The 18,817-nt window shown below is 53.3% G+C and overlaps 1 protein-coding gene across 5 annotated transcripts in view; it reads left to right on the top strand.

The window, feature by feature from the left end:
- AGRN (agrin) overlaps positions 1-18,817 on the top strand; it is a 125,892-nt gene that overhangs the window by 7,369 nt on the left and 99,706 nt on the right. For all 5 annotated transcript variants that reach the window (XM_074848124.1, XM_074848126.1, XM_074848123.1 and 2 more), the window contains exon 2: positions 656-917. In XM_074848124.1, the coding sequence (XP_074704225.1) occupies positions 656-917 (262 nt within the window). The remainder of the gene's footprint in view (positions 1-655; positions 918-18,817) is intronic.

The raw sequence follows: 18,817 nt of genomic DNA, 5'->3' as shown, positions 1-18,817 counted from the left end.
ACTTGGGGTGGGGAAGGTGAGTCCTCCCTGGGGTTGGTGATGAGAGGAGAGGGTCGTTTTGGTTTCGTGGGCCTCTGGGGAGGTGAGTCAAGGCAGCTCGTGGTAGGGTTTGGTGTAGGGCAGCTCTTCATCAGGCTGTTTCGAGCCTCCAACAGCAGTGACTGGGCTGGCGGCACACTTGGTAGCCAGCTCTGGGCCCAGCCAAAGCTGAGGGAGGAGAGGTGGGAAGGGAAGGCAAATCCTGCGCTCAGCACCAAAGGCAGAGTCCCAGCACGGAGGGGAAGGATGGGGCACGGGGGTTTCTGTCCCTTGCTGGAGAGCTGGCCTGGCTCAGAGGCCCCTTGTGACGTGAGGTCTGGCCCCTTCGCTCCCCACGAGGCTGTGTGGGGAAGGGGCCAGGAGTGCCGCGTTCCTGGGCTAGAGAGTTGGGTGCAGCTTTGGCAGAAAGAGTAGAATGTGCTTTAGTCTTTGTTGCCCACGCATTTTGTGCTTTTAGAGGGATGGCTAATGAAATCAGCTCTGCTGGAAGGCTTTGCCAGCCTGAACCACTCCTGTGCATCTTGTGACAACATGATAAAAATTAACCGGGCCAGAAAGTGCCAACTGTCTGTGGCTGTGAAATGGTCTCACGTGCTCTTTCTCCCTCTCGTTCAAGGTGAGAGTCTGGCGTTATCTGAAAGGCAAAGACATCGTCACTCACGAGATCCTCTTGGATGGTGGGAACAAAGTGGTTATCGGTGGCTTCGGGGACCCGTTAATCTGCGACAACCAAGTCTCGACTGGAGACACACGGATTTTCTTCGTCAACCCCGCCCCGCAGTACATGTGGCCGGCCCACCGCAATGAGCTGATGCTGAACTCCAGCCTCATGCGGATAACGCTGCGCAACTTGGAGGAGGTGGAGCACTGTGTGGAAGGTGAGGCTGGAGCGTGGGTGCCTGCCTTTCCCTGGGGTGCCCAGAGCCTGCAGACACAGCAGTGGCCAAGCCCTGGCTCTGTTGGCCACGCTGTGCTCTTAGCTTGTATATGATTGATTGGCAAATGATCTTGGTGGTGATGAGGCAGATCAATGCTGCTGTTCTACATGTGTCTGGGGTAGTCATACTGCTCTGTGGGCTCACTTGTTGTGGGGACAGTGCCTAGCATTGACCTTGTTGTCAAAGGCGATGGTTGCAACCAAGATAGAGCCAAGCAAAGTTCTTTTATTTTTGCTCCAGACCTGATGCAGGTTCTCAGTCCCCTCCTCAATGAGCCCAATGTAGTTGGGAGCATCCCCACTGCAAGTCCTGTCCTAACACAAGTATGTGGTGGGCACTGACCAGGGAATTTAGATTCCTCACACCTGAGTTAGATTTACCTGTAGGTTTAGGCCTAATAAATTAATGGGTTAAGCCTGTGGTGAAGGCCTGTCCTTCATGGTACTCACTTGGAGCTTCCTTGCCTGTTAAGTCAGCCTCGTGGGCTCCTGCAGGAATCCAAGGAGCCAGCTTAGTTCTGCTTGGAGGTAAAGCTTGCTTCCCCGAGGTATAACTAAGTCAGAACCAAGCCAAGCAGCTAAGTGGTTTTGGGTGGGGGGTATGAGGTGTGCTTCTGTATTGTCATGGTGAAGCCCTGTATGAGTTGCATGCTAATGTCTGGAGCCTTTGTGTCTGCTCCCAAAAGAGCTTGGATGAGGAGGGTTGTAATGCTGTGCTGAGTTACTGGTGCTGCTGTGGGTGTAACAACATAGCTGTTGGGAAGAGCTGCAGGGACAACAGCCCATATGTGCTCTTCAGTAGGGTCTTAGACCTCGAGGTGTGGAGATGTGCCTCTATGGTGAGCAGACTTGGAGAGAATTGATCTTTCTTCTGCTTGTTGCCCAACTACCTTGAAAACATACTTCTGTAATAACCCATTTGCTGGCTTCTCTCTTCCCCCTTTATGCTTGTCCTGTGTTCCAGCAAGAGCTCCGAGCTCATGGGGGAAAGCAGTGCCCCAAAAGCTCTTTGCTGGGGTCTGAGTATGTCCTGAGAGCAGATGAGTAAATAAGGGAAGGAATGCAGGAATTCTGCACAGACAACAAATAAACATGCGGATTGGCTCCCTCCTCCCCTTGGATGTGCAGAGGAGAGGCCATAACCCCTTTTTCCAGCTGTGAATGCTGACAGAAGTAAATGACCGAACTCTTGGGCTGGGAGGCTGGGAGAGAGCTAGTTCAGCAAAGTGGCTCGCAGGAGGCAGCCGTCTCGAGGGGTGTTTGTAAGCGGGAGGGACACTGGAGGTTTTCCACCTATATATATGTGTGTGTGTGTATTCCATATTGCACTTGAAAGGTATCAGTCCTGCTCCTTCCTTGCACCTAGTGGAGAGGGAGGGAGGGAGGAGAAAAAGACCATATGTGTGGTGGTTTTTGTTAAACCTGAGCAAACATTTGGAAGAATTCTGTCTTCACTAGCCTGCTGTGTTCTTTGGCATGCTCATTTTGCACACACTGGGTGTGAGCAGGGGTGGATGAGCTAGGTGGTTCCCATTTGTGGTGAAGGATGTTGTCCCCTAAGGCCCCTGCGAGATGATGAGAGATCTAGGCTTCCTCCTAATACTATAGATACAGTGTAGAATTGGGACCCGTTCCTGCTTTTGCCTTGAGTGGGGGAAGATTCAAACTTGTGTTATGTTGACGTAGTGCTCGTTCCAGCTGCTTGGTTCCAGGGGCTGGCTGTGTTTGGTGAGCTGCGCTGGGACCTGCTGCAGTTGGAGACATGTCCTAGCTGTGGACAGCTTTTTTTGCAGAGGTGGTGATGGGACTGTCGTTCCCAGTGTGCTGTACCCTGCAGCTGTACCCGTGTCCTGCTCCCAGGAGGGGAGAGGTGTGAGGTGACTGTAGGTGGATGTGTCCATCTGTAAGCGTGCCCTCTGCAGTACCATAGAAAAGATTTCCTTGGTGCTGCTCCCGTGCTGTTGTGCAAGGGAGTTGAAGGTGCCAAAGCTGGGCATGTCTAAACTCTCTCTCCCCATCCTGTGTGCTTAAACTTCAGGTCCATGGAGTTATAGGTGGGTTTATCTTTCCTCGCTGCTGTATTAACCTTTCCTGATGCCAGGGAGCAGATGATTCTTTCTGGGACTCCTCTCTCCAAAGATGCTGCATAGCTTGCTTCCTTTAATTAATTGGGTCCCTCTCCAGGATGCTGTTGGCACGCAGAGATAGGCTCAGCCTGCCTGACTGGTGGCTCAGGGACAGCAGGCTGGTGTAGGGAGAGTGGGGACTGGGGAGGGCTGGAAAACAGCCTGCGGACAACTTGCCATGTGTGGTGGACCCGATTTCTCCAAACTGGAGACCTGTCCAGACTGTGTTGCCGAGAAATGACCAAAACAAGGCAACCTTGAGTTACTAATATCTCAGGTAGGTCAAACTGTTGCTTGGGGGAGATGCAGTGATTCTTATTTTGGCATCTGGCTGACTTAGCAGCTCTTTCACTTGCCTTGATAAATCCACCTTTTTTGCCATAGCCAGTGAACTTCCTTTTCTTCTTCCCACATCTTGGAAGCCTGGTTGTTGTGTTAGTACCCTACATGCTGGGTGCTAGTAGGTTTACTGGAGAGAGCATGGAACAAACTGACCCCCAAAACTCTGGTATACCTCGAGCCCCACCCAAAGCTCAGGCTCTCCTGAGGCCTTTGAAAGTCCCTTTCGGCTTGCCCAATGTGGTTGCCTTGGTGGCTTCTGGGAGGCCGTGCAAAACCAGCCATGAGAACCTGCTCCTGCCACCCTGGGAACCATTTCTGAGCTCCGAGTCTGAGAATTTAGCTCCAGGACTTGTTTCCTTCCCATCAGCTCCCCACAGAAGGGTTCAAAGCAAAGCTGCCCAGAACACTGCTCCTTGCTGCACTTTGAGTTTAAAAACAAACTTTTGAGTGCTTTCGCAGAAAGAATTGGAAGAATGGTGGCAGCTGAGTAGAAAAACATGAATGTTTTGAGTATCTTCGTCTCCTGTCGTTCCGGCTTGGAAAAATCCTAGACATCAAAAATCTTTCCTGTCTAAGAGGGGAGTTCAAACCAGGGCATCTCTGTGAAACAGCTCAGGTTAGAGTAAAACCGGTGTGTTTTGATTACACTTAATTGTAGTAAAAATGCTTTGACCAGCTGTAGTCAAAATACAAGACTTCAGCTAAGCTCTGCAAACTGGCTCAGCACTGAGGGTGCCTGGAGGGAAGTTTTTTTGGTGCTGAACGGCAGAGGAGCAGCTCTGGGGCTTGCGCAGGAGGCTGCGACACAGGCTTGGACTGGGTCCGGGGCGAAGGAGGATGTTTGCTCTGGAGGGGAAGGCATGGAAAGGGAGCTGGCCCTGAGCAGCACTGGGTAGCACTGGGAGTAGACTTCCTCTTGTTCTTCACGACATCTGGATGAGGCTTCTTGGGGAAAGAATTAGCCTGGTAAGCCCCAGCCTGGCTGTATTTGTGCTGTGAAGGCTGGTACTGCACGAGGAGGGCTGGAGTCACTGTGCAGGTGCTGGAGCTCCCCAAGGCTCTCTGCTAGGTGCAGTGCTTTCCTCTCCTGGCTCGCCCCTGACAACACCATCAAGCACGCTCTTCTGGAGTTCAACAGCTGACTAATCCCTGAGAGATCTTTCCCCTGTGTGTGTGTCTCATATTTCACTTTGATCACAACTGCACTTGAAGAAAATCAAGATTTTTTGTGTATGGTATGGGAGGGGCTGTGTGACTCCATACTGAGCTGTCTGGGTGGAAGGAAGTTCAGATTAAACCTTTGTTAGGGCCTTGCTTAATGAGAGCCCAGAGCTTCTCTTAAATAGTGCCTTGCTTGTGGCATGATTTGCATTAACGCCAGTGCAATTGCCCCAGCTGAGACTGTTTTGCCAGCTTTGTAGATGTGTGTGGACTTTGAACCTCCTGGGAAAAGCCACGTACGTTGGCTTTACAAGTACAGTGCCCAGTGAAACCTGGTAGGGTTGGGTACAGTCAGCACAGGCTGTTGTAGCAGAAGGTCCAGCTGGTGGCTTGAGACCCTCGTCCCAGAGCAGCGTGTCCAATGCACCTTCAAGAAACTTGCTCTGTGCTTTAACCAGGGTGGTGTCACCTCAAGTGACATGGAAAATAGGGCCCATGGGGTTGTTAAGCCTTTTGGTAAGGATGGATCTGCCTGGCTTGGGGGCAGTGCTGGGGGTACTCTGCCTCCCTGATGGGAATTATTCCAGCAGTGAGAGCAAGGCTGAGGACTGACCCTCTATGTGTGCATGTAGTAGCCATGCCAGACTCTCTCTGGACTACCCGCTGGCTTCCCAGGCTGCTGAGAGTGGTCGTGGCTAGCGCTGAGGTTGTGCTTCCAGGGCGCTCGGTAGCTCCTCTGCTGCCTCCTCCAGCCCCGGCGCGGCTGCGGGCCCGGGGCTGCTCCCTGGGGGTGGGCAGCGAGGCGGGTGCGGGTTGTGCTGGGATGCTCCCCTTTGGGTGCTCTACCTTACCCAGCCTGGGAACTGGAGGGGGCCAGCGTGGTGTCTGGGGGTGCTGCTGGGAGAACAGCGTGCAGGCTTTTGAAACTCTTTTTCCTGATAGATGCCCATAGTAAAGTTAGCTGCTCTGGCTTGTGTTCAACACGCAGTGTGCTGCAGATGCTCCATATGTTGAAAAATGTCACTTAGCTCCTATTGAAATTCTGATTCTAGCCAGTCCAGAGCTGCTCTCTGACTTTTCATCTCTGTGGCAACCCTATTAATTACTCCCATGGAAGAATTGCATCCAGTCCTGCAGCTTCAGTTCTCCCCTGTTTTCTCCCATGTCTACTTGGGAGCAGGACTGCTTTGAAAGTATCTCCCTTTAAGTTATAATGTCCATTCTGTTTTGTCTTCTGCCTGTTCACTTTTATTCTGCCCTCTCTTTCTTTTTAGGTCTCTGCCTCCATAGAACTGAGACGTTTTGTTCTTGTAAACCAGCCCATGCAAAATTTTCTTTTCAGGCTCCTTACAGAGACTGTAAGGCATGCACAGTAGGCTCCTCTCAGCAAGGAAATTGCTGGCATGGGTTTGTGTTAGGTGATTCGGGCTGTGGTCACTTCCCATGCTCTGGTCTCTCTGCAGCCCTTCTCCACCCCTGCAACTATTTCTTTTTAATCCATCCCTGGCATTTCATTGTGCTTCAGAACAGGCGAGGGAGGGGGCTGGAAGAGGGTTAGTGTGTGGGTTTCTTCTTAAAGAAGGTTTTTCTTTCCTTCCCTCCTCTTCTTGGCTCTGTTTCGAATTGAAGATAATAAGAACAGCATCAACACCTCTGTCTCGAGAGGGTGAGAGAGTTAGCCAGCAGCTGTAAAATGTAGTAAACTGAGAGGAGAGAATCCAGCACTGAACACTCGTGGGGGCCCCTTCCTGCCTCCCCATCCCCGGGCTGGGGCAGCGTGTCAGCGACTGGCCCTGGGGAGAGCAGGGGCTGATCTGTGGGTGAGGTGCTGGTGTTTTGGGGGCGGATGGAGCCAAGGTACTGTGGCCGATGCTGCAGAAGCTGCCCTGGCCCTGCCGTGCTGGCTGGACCAGCGTTTACAGGAGGTGCTCTTGCCTCTAGTGTGGGGAGCCCTGTGCTTGGGCCAAGCCTAAGGGTCCATTTCCTCCCTCCCTTGCGTGGTAGTGATGCAAAACATCCCACGGGTTTATGGCAGTAGCTAAGAGTCGATTTGTTTAGCAAATTCCTATGGAATTTTAATCTGGTGTGGGAGGCTACTGGTCTGGGAAGGCTCCTTTGGCCCCACTTCCCACTCTGGCACATCCTGCTGCATTTCTCCACGGGATGGGCTGGGGCTTCTTGGTCAGCAGCAGTTATGACAAGTGCTGGGCCCTGGCCATGTGCTCTGGGTTCTGCTTTTCCTTTGTTTGCTCAGCTAATAAGTTAGAGGGGGACCGTGGCTTGCTGTGCTGCAGAGGGGAGCTGCTGCTTGCAGGCTCTGGCAGGCTCTGTGCCTCCTTCTGCCGTGTTTCCCAGCAGAACTGCTGGGTGCTGATTCAGGCTGGTACATCACCTCCTGGCTGGTGGGAATGCACAGGGAAGCAGAATTCTCCCTGTTTCAACCTTTTTGGACAGATGCAAGGTGGAAGAGAAGGGAAGGGACATGGAAATAGGAAAAGTATTGTGAGTTCCCATAGGGGAGCGGTGTGAAACATTTCTGTGTCCCGCTCTCGGTCTCTGCAGTGTCCTTTTGGTGCTTCCCGCTGCAGGATGCTTGCACAGCATCAGCCTTGCTCAGGGGCCGTGGCAAGAGCTGTGTTGCAGTGCTCCCAGGCAGGGGGATTGCTGCAGGGAGCTCCTCCATGGGCGTGTGAAACCTTTGGCGGCGGTGCTGGGGGCTGCAAGCAGGAGAGGAAATCCTGCTGTGAGGGTGGCTGCTCCGCCGGGGCGGCGGGGAGTGGGTGCCAGTGGAGTGACACTTCCTACTGGCAGGCATCACTGTTGCTGTTGACAAGGCTGGCTCTGAATCTCTCCCTCTGAGCATCTCCTAAACTGGGACTCTGGCATCTCCTTCATCCTCTTCGCATCCCCTGGCTTTGCAGAACTGTTTTTCGGGCTCCTTGATAACCTGTTGCTAGGCAGGACTCGGGTGCAGCTTTTCTGTCTCATTACCTCTCTCTGACACCCTCTGCCCCCATCCTGCAGCCACCATGTAAAATGGGGAGCTGTGTCCCTCCCTCCTTCCCTCTTACAGCTGGAGGAGAGGTTGGGAGCCTGTCCTACACCTGGGCCCATCCTGCTGATGGTGCAGTCTGTGGGGCCAGGCTTTGCAGACAGCCTGTGCTGTGTGAGCCTTTATACACGGGTTGGTTTTACAGAGTCACCAGGCCACAGATCTGTACCTTTAACAAAAGGTGTTGCTGTGCTATAAGTGCTTCTGTCTGAACCTTCCCTGTCACTTGTTTCCCTGTCTGCTCCGTATCTCTTTGCACAGCATCAAACATGGGAGGGAGCAGTCAGCCCTGTCACCCTGTATATGCTGGAAGTGTAAATTAAATGTACAGGTGTGGCTGCTTGGAGAATGCAGCCAGACAGTCACATGGATGAGTTCAGATGGTTTTAATGCGGTAACCAGTTTGCAGCCACCTAAGGACTGAGTGGCTCTGCCTTTCTGGCAGGGGCAGAACTCAACTCTCTGTTTCTCTGCTGCAAATTGCCAGCTCCTGCTACTCGAGGGAGGCAGAGCTCTCCCTTCGGTACACCCAGGGCTCGATGCTTGTCTCAGCTGAGAGTTGGGGCGTACAGGCACACGGCTCAGCCTGGGTACCCACAGAAGCTGTCCGAGCAGAAGGGAGATGGCTCAGTACTCATCTGGTTTCCAAACGAAGTCCGGGAGCTGGGTTCTGCTGACTGGGAGGACCGAGCTGACTTGCCCCAGCCTTCGAGCTGTCCAGGGCCATGGCAGGGCGATGGGCAGCACCGGCCAGACCAGCCTTTGCCCGTGAGCCCTGCGGGGCTCTGCCTGTCAGAGCTGCCAGGCGCCTGTGGGAACTGCCGGCACCCGCCCAGGCTTGCGCCGTGCTAATCCTTACCCAGGAGTAGGACTTCGGTCTGTTTATCTTATTAAACGCTCTGTAAAGATTCTGCATTCCTTCGGGATGACTTCCAGGAGCAGGAGAGCTCTTTGATGTGCTGTGTGGCTGGGGTAGGGACAGGAGGGTGGCCCCGTGCCCCAGGATGGGATGGATAACCTCCTCTCCTAGATAGGCTTTGGGTTGGAGGTGAACGGCGCTCTGCAAGCTGCTCCCTCCTTACAAAAGCTATTCTGGCAGTTCCTTTTTCTTTTTTTCCTTGAAAAACTGCTTCTCTTCCTGCATTTTCAGCTCCCTAGAATCATTTTCTTTGATTAGCAAAGGAAATGGGACTCTAGTGCTTTCAATAATTCATACCCAATTTGGTTAATTTTGGTCTGGCTGCAGCACAGACTACAAAGTGAATAAGAATGTGTGAGGTTTCAAACTGCTCTTTTTTTTTTTTTCTTATTTGCTACTAATTTTTACTGCCCTGGCTCTTCCTGTGTCCAGCAGCCACGTCAGTCTCTGTTAATCTTCCTGCTAAACCGCAGCAAGCTGAGCAGTGTGGCCGGGTGTGTGGTGCAGGCTGGGCTCTGTCCCAGTCCTGCCTTAAGCCCCTGTGAATTGCTGGTCTTCCTAAGCTTGTGCTCTCCCACCCAGTGTCTCGCCTACTTTCTCTTGTTGTTTGTATGGATGACCTCCATCACCGTTGCAGCTGAGGCCTCGAACTGGCCGATACCTCTGTGTGAGCTCTTGTGCCTTGCCCAGATCCCAGCCCTGTTATTTCCTCTTGCCTCCTCAGGTCCATATTGCAGCCTCACCTGAAAACCACTTTCTCTGGTTGGTAAATGTGCTGCCTGTTTGCGTTGCCTCACGCTAACACACAGCTCCTTTGTCCCATCCCAGAGGTAGTGCCAGGCAGCAGAGATCTCGTGGATCATGCAGCAGCCTGCTGGTAAAAAGTCTTTTGCAACACAAACTGCTGTAGCAGTGCCCGTTACCTCTGTCTCTGAGCAGCTGGTGGAGTAGGAGCCGTGGCTGGTGTTTGCCTGGTGTGCTGCAGAGGGGAGTCTGTATGTGTCATTCTTAGAAAAACCACTGCCTAGTTACTCTCCTCAAGCTGAGGCCACGTGGATTTAGTTGTTTCTTGGATTTAGGGGATTTCTGCCCTGAAAGAGGACTGGCACTGCTACTCACTCTTTATAGACTAGAGATGCTCTAAACAGCTGGGTTTTGCTTGTAGCCTTGCCTTGTAGCTTGTTTATTCCATTATCTCATCCTGGGCTGCCTTTTTAGGAGAAGGATATCAGGTTAAAATGGCCCTGCTGCCACTCTCCAGATTCATGAGACAAACCTTAACATCATCCATGACTGACTGCCTCTTCCTATCCTGTTTTTTTTTTTTTTCCCTGCATAGCAGTGGATGTTGGAAGAGCACTGCACACTCCCAAAGGATGTTGTGTCATCTTGATGGGCTGGAAGTGCATCTTCTGTCTAATATTAGACCACTGTGCTCTCTCTGTCTTGCAGGGATGCTAATTAGCTTAAGTGAACTGGAGGACTTGGCTGTGCCTCAGCATCTTTGATTTGTGGGTGATACTCAATTAAAACAAGGGGAACAAAAAGGCTGAGGGAGCTTTTTGCTGATCTCTGCACTTCTAAGTGCATTACCTCTCTTTGGGTATTTAGTCCTCAGTTCTGTGTTTTGGGTGAGCAGGGTGAGACCCACATGGAGACCAGCTCACAACTCTCTTCAGACACGCAGGAGTGCTTTGGGTTGGAATTGGTCTCATCCAAACTGCTCCTCCTGGGGAGAGAGGGAAGCACGGAGCCTCAGAATTTGTTGGAGAACAGTGTGAAGCAGTTATCTTTCCTTTAAAGACTTCAAAGCAATTTGCCCATGTTAACAAGCTGTTTAACTCCCCAAGGTGCTGTCTGCGTTTCTGCAGGCTGAGACAGGTATGGTAAGCAGGCAGCAATACAGTCCCAGTTTGCAGAGCAAACTGGTGACCAAGCAAGGAATGGGAGTCCCAGCTGGGTGGGTTGCTCACGGCTGCCAGCAGTAGAAGGGGAAAGCTCAGGATAACCAGGATTAACCCGCATCTTGGCTGTGAATGGATGGGGCAGACACTCAACACAGCCAGAATACCAGAGCTTTACGGATAGATAGCCAGGCTGCTGGCACCTAAAATGGGAGGAGAGCTGGTGATGGGGGAGATTCCCCGTGAGGGGCTGTTCAGGACCCTCACTGCCATAGCCCCGAGGCTCTGTGGACTCTCTCATGGTGTCTGTAGATTCCCTGGGACTCTCCCTGTTGCGACACTCCCCTGGATGCAACGTCGATGTGCTTTGAGTTTCTTCCTGCTGGCTTTTCCTTTGGCCTTCCAGGCTGCCCACAAGGCTTCATCAGTCTGTTCCGGACTCTGCCTGCAGCAACAGGGAGCGCAGCTGATCACACGTGCATGGTGCCGAGATGGTCTGCCTTGGCCTTTATTATACCTTGGCTTGTTCTTTTCTCTGCCTGTCTAAAATCCTAGCATCCCTGCTGGTCTGCAGGAGTAAGCGAAGAGGCATTGAAATTGGACTTCCTCGGCTCTTTAGCTAAGGAGAGTATGGCTAAAGCTAGTTCCTGTCTTCCTTCTAGCATAAATGCCACCAATGCAATTTATCCATTCCTCTGAAATACAGCTGCAGACTGGAAGGATGGCTTGTGCTGCAGAACCCACAGGCCAGGAGGGATGCTCAGCGTTTATTCATGACCATTTGCCACCGTTGTGTGTGCGCTGTGTGGTGTTGACCTAAAGGCCCCTCCTGAAGCTAAGTTTGTGTTCTGAAGACTAGTCTCTAAACCTCTTCCCAGCCTCTTGTGCTGTGGCAGTGTTTGTTGCAGATGGAGGATTGTAGCCAAAGCCTTTAGGCTGGCTGGGTGCATGTTAACTCCTACCACAACAGAAACTGCCAGGTGCTCAGCTCTGGTAACCAAAGGGTTGAGTAAGTTGTGGCCTTCCAGCACTTGCAGTACTTCTAAACCCCCAACCTGCAGAAGAGAAGTCACTGGAGGGTGGAGAGGTGGGGGGGAGGGCATAAAAATCAACCAATACATCACATGCCAACTCTAATTCATCTGCCAAATTGTGATTGTCTTGGCTCTGAAGCTGTTCTCCTTGGCCAAGAAGCATCATATCTCGCTCTGTTTCTGGGAAAAAACCAATGCTCTGGGGCCTTAGGTCAGTTCAGGCCTTCAAGTACTTTTGTAAAATCAAGGAATAACTGCAGTACAAAGGAAGCATCAGCCTCAAAGACGTGGTGGTGAGGGTGTAAAAGTGATCTGAATGTATCCTCTGACTGCATAAGGCAAGGTGGTTCCTGGCTTCTCACCTCAGTGGGCCACCCTCCCCAAACAACCTTTCCTGACTTGCACAGCCTGGGAGGCAGCTGGCAGCGATGGGTGTGGGCACTGAGAATGGAACTGGCCGGTTGGAGCTGCAAGGTGTTTCCAGCTCTGCGTTCTCTGTTAATGTGGTGAGATTCCTGGTTCCCGTGGAAGGCAAAAATCATCTGAGCTTGGGAAGAAAGGAGTGAAAAAGAGGTTAGAGTGTGTTTTGGGGGCTGGCCCTGGCCTCATCCTTTGGGCAACGCTTCCCGTGGGTACCAGTGGAGGCTGAGCAAGAAACCTCCGGGGAGGGAGCAAAGTGCCTGTGTGAGACGCGTCTCGCACCCCGAGAGCAGAGGCAGGCGGTGGGCAGGGGTGGTTTGAACCCTTTCCTAGGGTTTCCCTGTCTTGGAGGCTATTTCCCCATCCTTCTGAGCAGCCAGCCCGCGGGAGAGAGGTGCTTGGCTGGGTGCTGCTTGCTGGCAGTACCAACCCTCTGCCTTGCACCTTTCTGCCGATTAAACCTTAATCCGTTCTTGTGTTAACGGGCAGCGAGCGGCCGGGCGGGCGGCCAGGGGCGGCATTCCAGTCATAGCTCAGCCAGGTAGGCTGGCAGGAGAAGCGGGATCTGGGGAGCGAGGTGTGGGAGGAGCAGCCTGCCCTCAGGAAAGGGCTGGCGTGGGGAGCAGGGCGTTCCCAGTCGTGCTGGGACCATGGCCCAGGAGCACTGGTGGCACTGTGACCGCCCAGGGGTGCAGGCAGGGGTGCCAGCCTTCCCCGGCGTGGGTCGGGTGGTCTCATCCTGCTGATCCTCTCCTCTCTGGGTCCCTGCTCCTGCAGCCTTCATTCTCTTGGTGGCTGTTGTGGGCATGCACAGATTTTTAGATGTTAAAACGCGACTTCTGGGGAAAACCCAGCGCCTGGCATTATGCAGCAGACCAGAAAGGTCCTTGCGTTGAATTTGGGACCGATCCTGTAACTGCCTGGCTGTGCTGACGGGATGCTGCAGGCTGGCTACAGACCAGGGCAAGCATCTGGGGAGTCTGCTCTCCCCTCTGTGCCCTCCCAGAGGGAACTGCTCCTTCGCTGTCATCTTTTATAGAACTGGGATCCTCTTCAGTGTTTTCAGTGGTGTTTTTATCATGGTGGCTGAGGATCATTTTTCTTCTACATGAGGTGCAGGACTGCAGTGTGGCTCCATCTCTTCTGCAGTGATATTTTTCCAGGGGATTCATTCAGGCTGACCCATTGTCTGCTGCTTACTTCTCATTCTGTTGGTACTCGAAAACTTTACTAACAAACAGATCTATCAAGGCTACGGGGTCAGAATTGAGTTCTCTTCCTCAGTTATTACCCAAGCAAATCCTTTTGACTGGGCTGGGGGAGCCGTTCGTGTGGCTTGGGACTGGCAGAGCTTGGCCTGGGATAGGCTGTAGCTTCATTTGGGACAGTTGTGCTCCTGAGGAGTCAGCCTTTGAGAAAACAGGTTCTTTGTCTGTTTTATTTGTCCATCTCCTGCTTACAGCCAGTTTTGCTCTCAGCTTTCCTTGTTACACTGGGCTGTCTGTTTATGTAGTGATAAAATCCCTGAGCAAATTGTTTTAACTGATGCTGTTTATCTAAGAGATAAACTAGGATCAGTGGAAGCTCCTGGCAGTTGCATGGGGAAACTCTGTCATGAGGAGCCATTTGAGCTCTGTCTAGGTGAGCTTCTACTTCTTTCAGCACTGTTGCCTTAAATTTGTCCCAGACTTGGACTCGGTGCTCCTCTGTGTGTAAACTTGCAGAAATTCCCTTTTTCTTGCTGCCTTTGTCTTGTGACTGGAATACTTGTGCAGCAGAAGCATCCTGATAGATGCAGCGTTTTGGGGAAGAGGTGTTTGCTGCCAGCCTGTGCTGGGGTCGACTCTGCCTGGGCTGGTGCCTGGGGGTGCAGTAACTATGGGCTGTGTTTCTCAAGTGGCCTGCAGCCCCATACCCACCTTAACCCAACCTGGCTTCTCTGCGGGGAACAACCTGTTCTTCAGTTTTAATGGGTCATGAAAGCCTGGGGGCTGCCTTCCTTGGTAGAGCCAAGTAAGCCATGAAACAGAGCTCAGGTAGTTCTTACAGGGCATCTCCGCAGCAAGCAGAGCTCGGTATTTGGAAGTCTTGGAGGATGTGTAGCCAAGTGCATTGGATAAAAGGTGGATTTGGGTACAGGGGGGCTTCAGGCGCAGGATGTGTGCGGATAAGGGTGTCTGTGTGCTTTGTGTGTGCTGGTGCTCTGATCGCGGGGTGCTGGAGCCGCTGCTGTCGAGCAGCCCTCCACTCCGGGGCGGCTGGCCTTTCCGCAGATAAGTAGCCAGGTCACTTGTAGCTTTGTTTAATAGATGTGCTGAGGAGTGAGCTCTTCTGTGCAGGAAGCGTTTCCCACCCTCGGCACGTCTCCCTGCCCCCACGGGCCGCTGCATTCCTGGGCAGTGAGGTTGCCTGCAAACAATGGCACCGAGATGCATGTCCCTATACGGTGGCGGGTGACGTAACCCCGCTGAGGGAGAGACCCCTTCTCCATAGGTTGCCCTTTGTCTCTGGGGACCATTTCCCTCGCATTTGGTTAAGTCTCCATCTTGGGTGCCCGATTTCTGGATCCCCACAACCTTGGGAAGGGGGAGGGAATTCTCTGGTCACGCTCTATGGCTTCTTGCCACCACTCCTGGGGACACCGAGTGCACGGGGCTATGGGCCAGGGGAGGAGGGAGCCATGGGGCTGGAGTTGGGCCACCCGCTCTGCTGTGTCACCAGCAGGCCCTGGGTTTGGTGGCTCTGGGCACGAGGGTGCAGGGAGAGGAAAGATCCTAACAGAGGTTGCTCACTGTGAGGGCTTTCAGCCTTGCCTTCAAAAAGTAACATCCCTGTCTCCTGAACACTGCACATCTCCACAGCCCCTGCGCATCACTGTTGGCACGTCTCGGCGGGACCCTTCCCGTCTGCATGCTGGGGCCTCTTGGCTCTGGGCAAGCTTTCACTTAGAAAGGCCAGTGTGGAGGTGTGTGATGCCGATCGGTGTATAGGAGGTGAATTTTCTCCTGTGAAAGACTGGAGGGGTGGAAGAACTAGGCAGCAGGCTCAGAGGAAGGCCACTCTTACACGGAGACAAGTTAAACTAAAGAATTTGTTGCCAATGGATGGTGTAAGAGCCAGAAATATTAAGGGGCTGAAAAGGATTAGGCAAAATCACAATGGGTGGATCAATTGGTTTATTTGGCAGTTGTGTGAGTTAAGCCAGTTCTGGCTGAGGAAGTCCCTGAAAAGCCCATTTCCAGGTCATGGGTCGGTGTAGGGTATCAGCAAGCTTGCTCAGCCCTTGCTTGGCTCTGGCACTGTTCCGTTCATCAGCTGTCAGCAGGATATGAACCAGGGGGATCGTTGGTCCTGCCACAGTGGCCTCTCTTGCTCTAGTCTCTCTTCCAGCATCGTCACCGTAAGGCTTGGAAGAAGGTGGTGAGCTGCAGTGGCTGTCACATGCTGTCCCCAGGCACAGGGAGGGGGACGCAAAGCCAGGCTCTCACATGGGAGCTGCTGAGGCTTCGGTCCCCCCAGTGCTGCAACCCCAGGGCTCCCTCCTGGGGTGTCCCAGTGTTCCCCAGCCTGCGAGGAGCCTGCATGCCTGCCTGTGTGTGCATGCTCGGGCCCTCTCCCTTTGCAGGGCGGGCACACGGCTTCCTCAGCACAAGGCTGGGCAGGTCCTCTGCTGCAAAAACTTGCTTAAGAACCTGCCTCTTCCTCCAGACCCCTCCTGGCCTGCTTTCCCTTCAGTTGTTCCTGTCCTCTCCTGCATCGGTGGCCCCGCAGGCTGTAGGTTTTGGGGTGGGTAATTGCTTGGCCGTGTGGGCTGTGGGTAGTGCTCCATCCTCGGCGTTACCTCTCCCTGCTCTGCTCTGCGCTGCAGGTCAGGAGGAAGGAAGGAGGGAAGGGGGATGCAGCAGCATCCCAGTGAGCCCTGTTTGGGCCTGTGTCCCAGCTTGTGGTCGCAGTGCCCAGACAAGGGTGGCAATGCTGGCAGAACAGCCCTGCTCTCTCCCTGCCCCTTGGGGCAACTGGGACAAGACAAGGAGAGGGGGTTGAATCTCTTCTTCCTCCCTCTACAGTGCACAGAAAGGACAAATGTGTCATACTGCCTTGCCAGTGGCGAGCTGGAAGGGTGAGAGTGCTCTGCACCCCAGCTGGGAGGATTTGGCTTGAGGACCCTTCAATGTGTAGGGAAGGTTCAGCTCCTTCTGCAGCCTTTTTCCCCTTTCCCTGCCCAAGACCGCTCTCCCTCACGGTGTGTGTGTGTGTGCTCAGTTTGCATAACCTGTTCTGGCATGTGCCCTGGTCAGGTGGATTATGTTCGGCAGAGATCTGCCAGCCTGGAATGCCAGCTATGCATCCCCTGAGTGCCCCTGTATGCAGAGGCAGACACCTCTTTTAACCATGCCAGGAGCTTTCCTGCAGCACTGGAGAGAATTTGGGCAATGCCAGAGCTTGTCAAAGGATGCGAGAGGGGAGGCAGCATCTCTGCTGAGCTGGGGAAGGCGCCCAGCTGAAGAGCAGTGCTGGGTCTTGGTGGTTAGGGTGTGAGGCTGCTGGAAAGCAGCTGGCATCCCTGCCTTGCCGGGGGCTTCTTGTGTGAACTTGCTCGGGTGCTTCGAGGCTGGGAGCTATTCCTTTCCCTCCACAGGAGGTGTGGGGAGCTGCAGAGAAGCTGGAGATGCAGAGTGCCTGTGGAGCTCCAGCAAGGAAGGGCAGCACTGCTCTGGAATGACTGGGGAAACTGGGGGCAGTCCCTGCTGGGGAAGAGCTGGGCTCTGCCCTCCCAGGCGGCTGCTGCCGCTGGCTTAGCAGCTCATACCTGGAAATGAGGAGTGTGATGTCCTGCGTGCGCGTGCTTCCCGCAGAGTTCCCCTTCCCTCCCTCATCGGTTGTTGTCCACGTTAAAAAGGTTTTAATCTCTTTATGGAGAGAACTGCTGGTTATTTTCCACTGACACCCAGGCGGGTCTGTGCCAGGCACAGCGCTGCACTGTTCTCTGCAGGAAGCCAAGGGTGAAACTTCTAATCCTGTACAAAAAGCAGTTTTCCATTTGAGGCAATGCTGAACTAGTCTGCAAATCCATGTGCTTTCAGTCCTGCCCCAGAGCAGTGGGTTCCTGGCTCCTGCGTGGTACCAGGGGTGTAGTGGGCAGGAGGGAGCTAATTCCTGTGATGTTCTCATAGGCAGTGCAGTTATTCTTAGAGGGCTGGGCAGGTCCTACAATATTACCAGGGTTCCTGCAGTCCTGTTGCCAGGGTTTGTCAGTAACCCTGAGGGACTGAGGCGTATATTTAGCTCTCGAAACAAGCCCTGTTTCGCTCCCCGGTGGAATAGCATGGCTGGAGTTAGTCTCCTTGGAGGATGCTGAGGGAGTACTGCGTGCCCTTTTTTTCCTCATGAAAAGCAGAATTCTGCTCTACTTGGTCAAATCTCCTGCTCACAGTCCTGGCTTGTTGGCTGGGGCTGTGCTCCACTGCTTGCACCAAATCTTTTGGGTTGGGCGGTTCAAGTGCTTGCCTTTGCCTCTGGACTGTGCTGTCACTCGAGGCAGAAGAATTGCAAGGCCCAGATCAGCTGGCTATCTTAAGCTGAGCTCAGGTGGTCACTTGCTCCCAGACTTCTTTGGGGGCTCCTCTTGGGGCTGAAGAGCTGAATTTAGGAGGGTATCCATAGGTGCTCAGCATGTGAGTGGAGAGCTGGGATGAGGTGGGTGCTGATGGTAGAGGTCCTGCTGCTTCTGGCAGTGGAGGTTTTTGTCTGTTCATAACACTTGGGAGAACTGTTGCCTCATGCTGAGCAGGTGCTGCAAGGCTGAGCCCCCCGGGTACGTCTTGTGTGGCCAGACACGATACCGGGGGGCACGGTGTTCCTTGGAGCAGCGCTGTGTAACGCCGGTGTCCAGGCTGTGTTCACCGAGGCAGGTGAACAGTGAAGAGCAGACGTGGGGGGCAGAGGGATCTATGTGCTTCCTGAGCGAGCCCTGATGTTCCCAGGGATGTGCTGTGCCAGCTGGTCCCTCTCTTGTGTCTCAGTCGAACAGAGCCCTGGGCCCACTGCGGCAGGGCTGGCGGTGGTTTGCACAAAGCTCCTCCATCGAGCCTTGCCACATGACAGCCCTTCTTTCAGCTTTGTAAAAACATCCTTTTCTGCCAGTTTTACGTGTTTTAAATTATTGCATAGATGTGGTGGCAGAGGGCTCTGGTTGTGGCTTAGAATAGAGGTGGCACTGCCAGACTGCAAATGAGGCTTGTCACTCATTATTCCTTTCTTCCCTCCCTGCTGCCTTAAGCTGGGCTTTGCAGCAGCAAAGCCCCATGTGCTGGGCTCATCTGTGCCACGATTGAACTCTGGGGCTCTTTTCAGGGGGAAGAGGATGGTGAGAGGAAGTGGGGAGGGGGGTGGCCGTGGGGCCTGCTGGATCTGGGAAGAAAAGCAGCTTTGTGAGGCTGCCCTGCCCCATCAACCCAGAAAATGCCTGGCTGGAGTGTGGTGTTGATTCAAGCACCTTCCTCCCTTCGCTGTGCTGCCTGGGAGGGTGTCATGGTCTGGGCTGCTGAAAGATGGAGCCAAGCTTGTTAAGCTTCTCAGTGCTCTGGCTACAAAGATCTTTAAAATGTGGGGAAAATGGTTACAGAAATATGATGGGAAGTTTCTTCCTGGCATGGCCTGTCTGAATCAATGGTAGTAACTTACACAGAGCATCCTCCCTGTCCACCCCGATATGGAGAACAGCCTGTTCCCTTTTTCTGCTTAAAGCTGCTTCTACACTTGAAAGCAGTTGGTCACCTCTCCCCTCCAATGCCTTTCCTCTAGCTTGAGCAGCCATGGCTCTTTTGGCCTGTGCTACTCTGTGGTCAATCCTGGTTCCCAGGACCAAAATCCACATTAGCAA

The sequence above is a fragment of the Strix aluco genome, chromosome 22, assembly GCF_031877795.1.
Source record: "Strix aluco isolate bStrAlu1 chromosome 22, bStrAlu1.hap1, whole genome shotgun sequence".
In the NCBI taxonomy this organism is placed as follows: Eukaryota; Metazoa; Chordata; class Aves; order Strigiformes; family Strigidae; genus Strix; species Strix aluco.
This window is presented reverse-complemented; position numbering and strand designations above follow the sequence as displayed.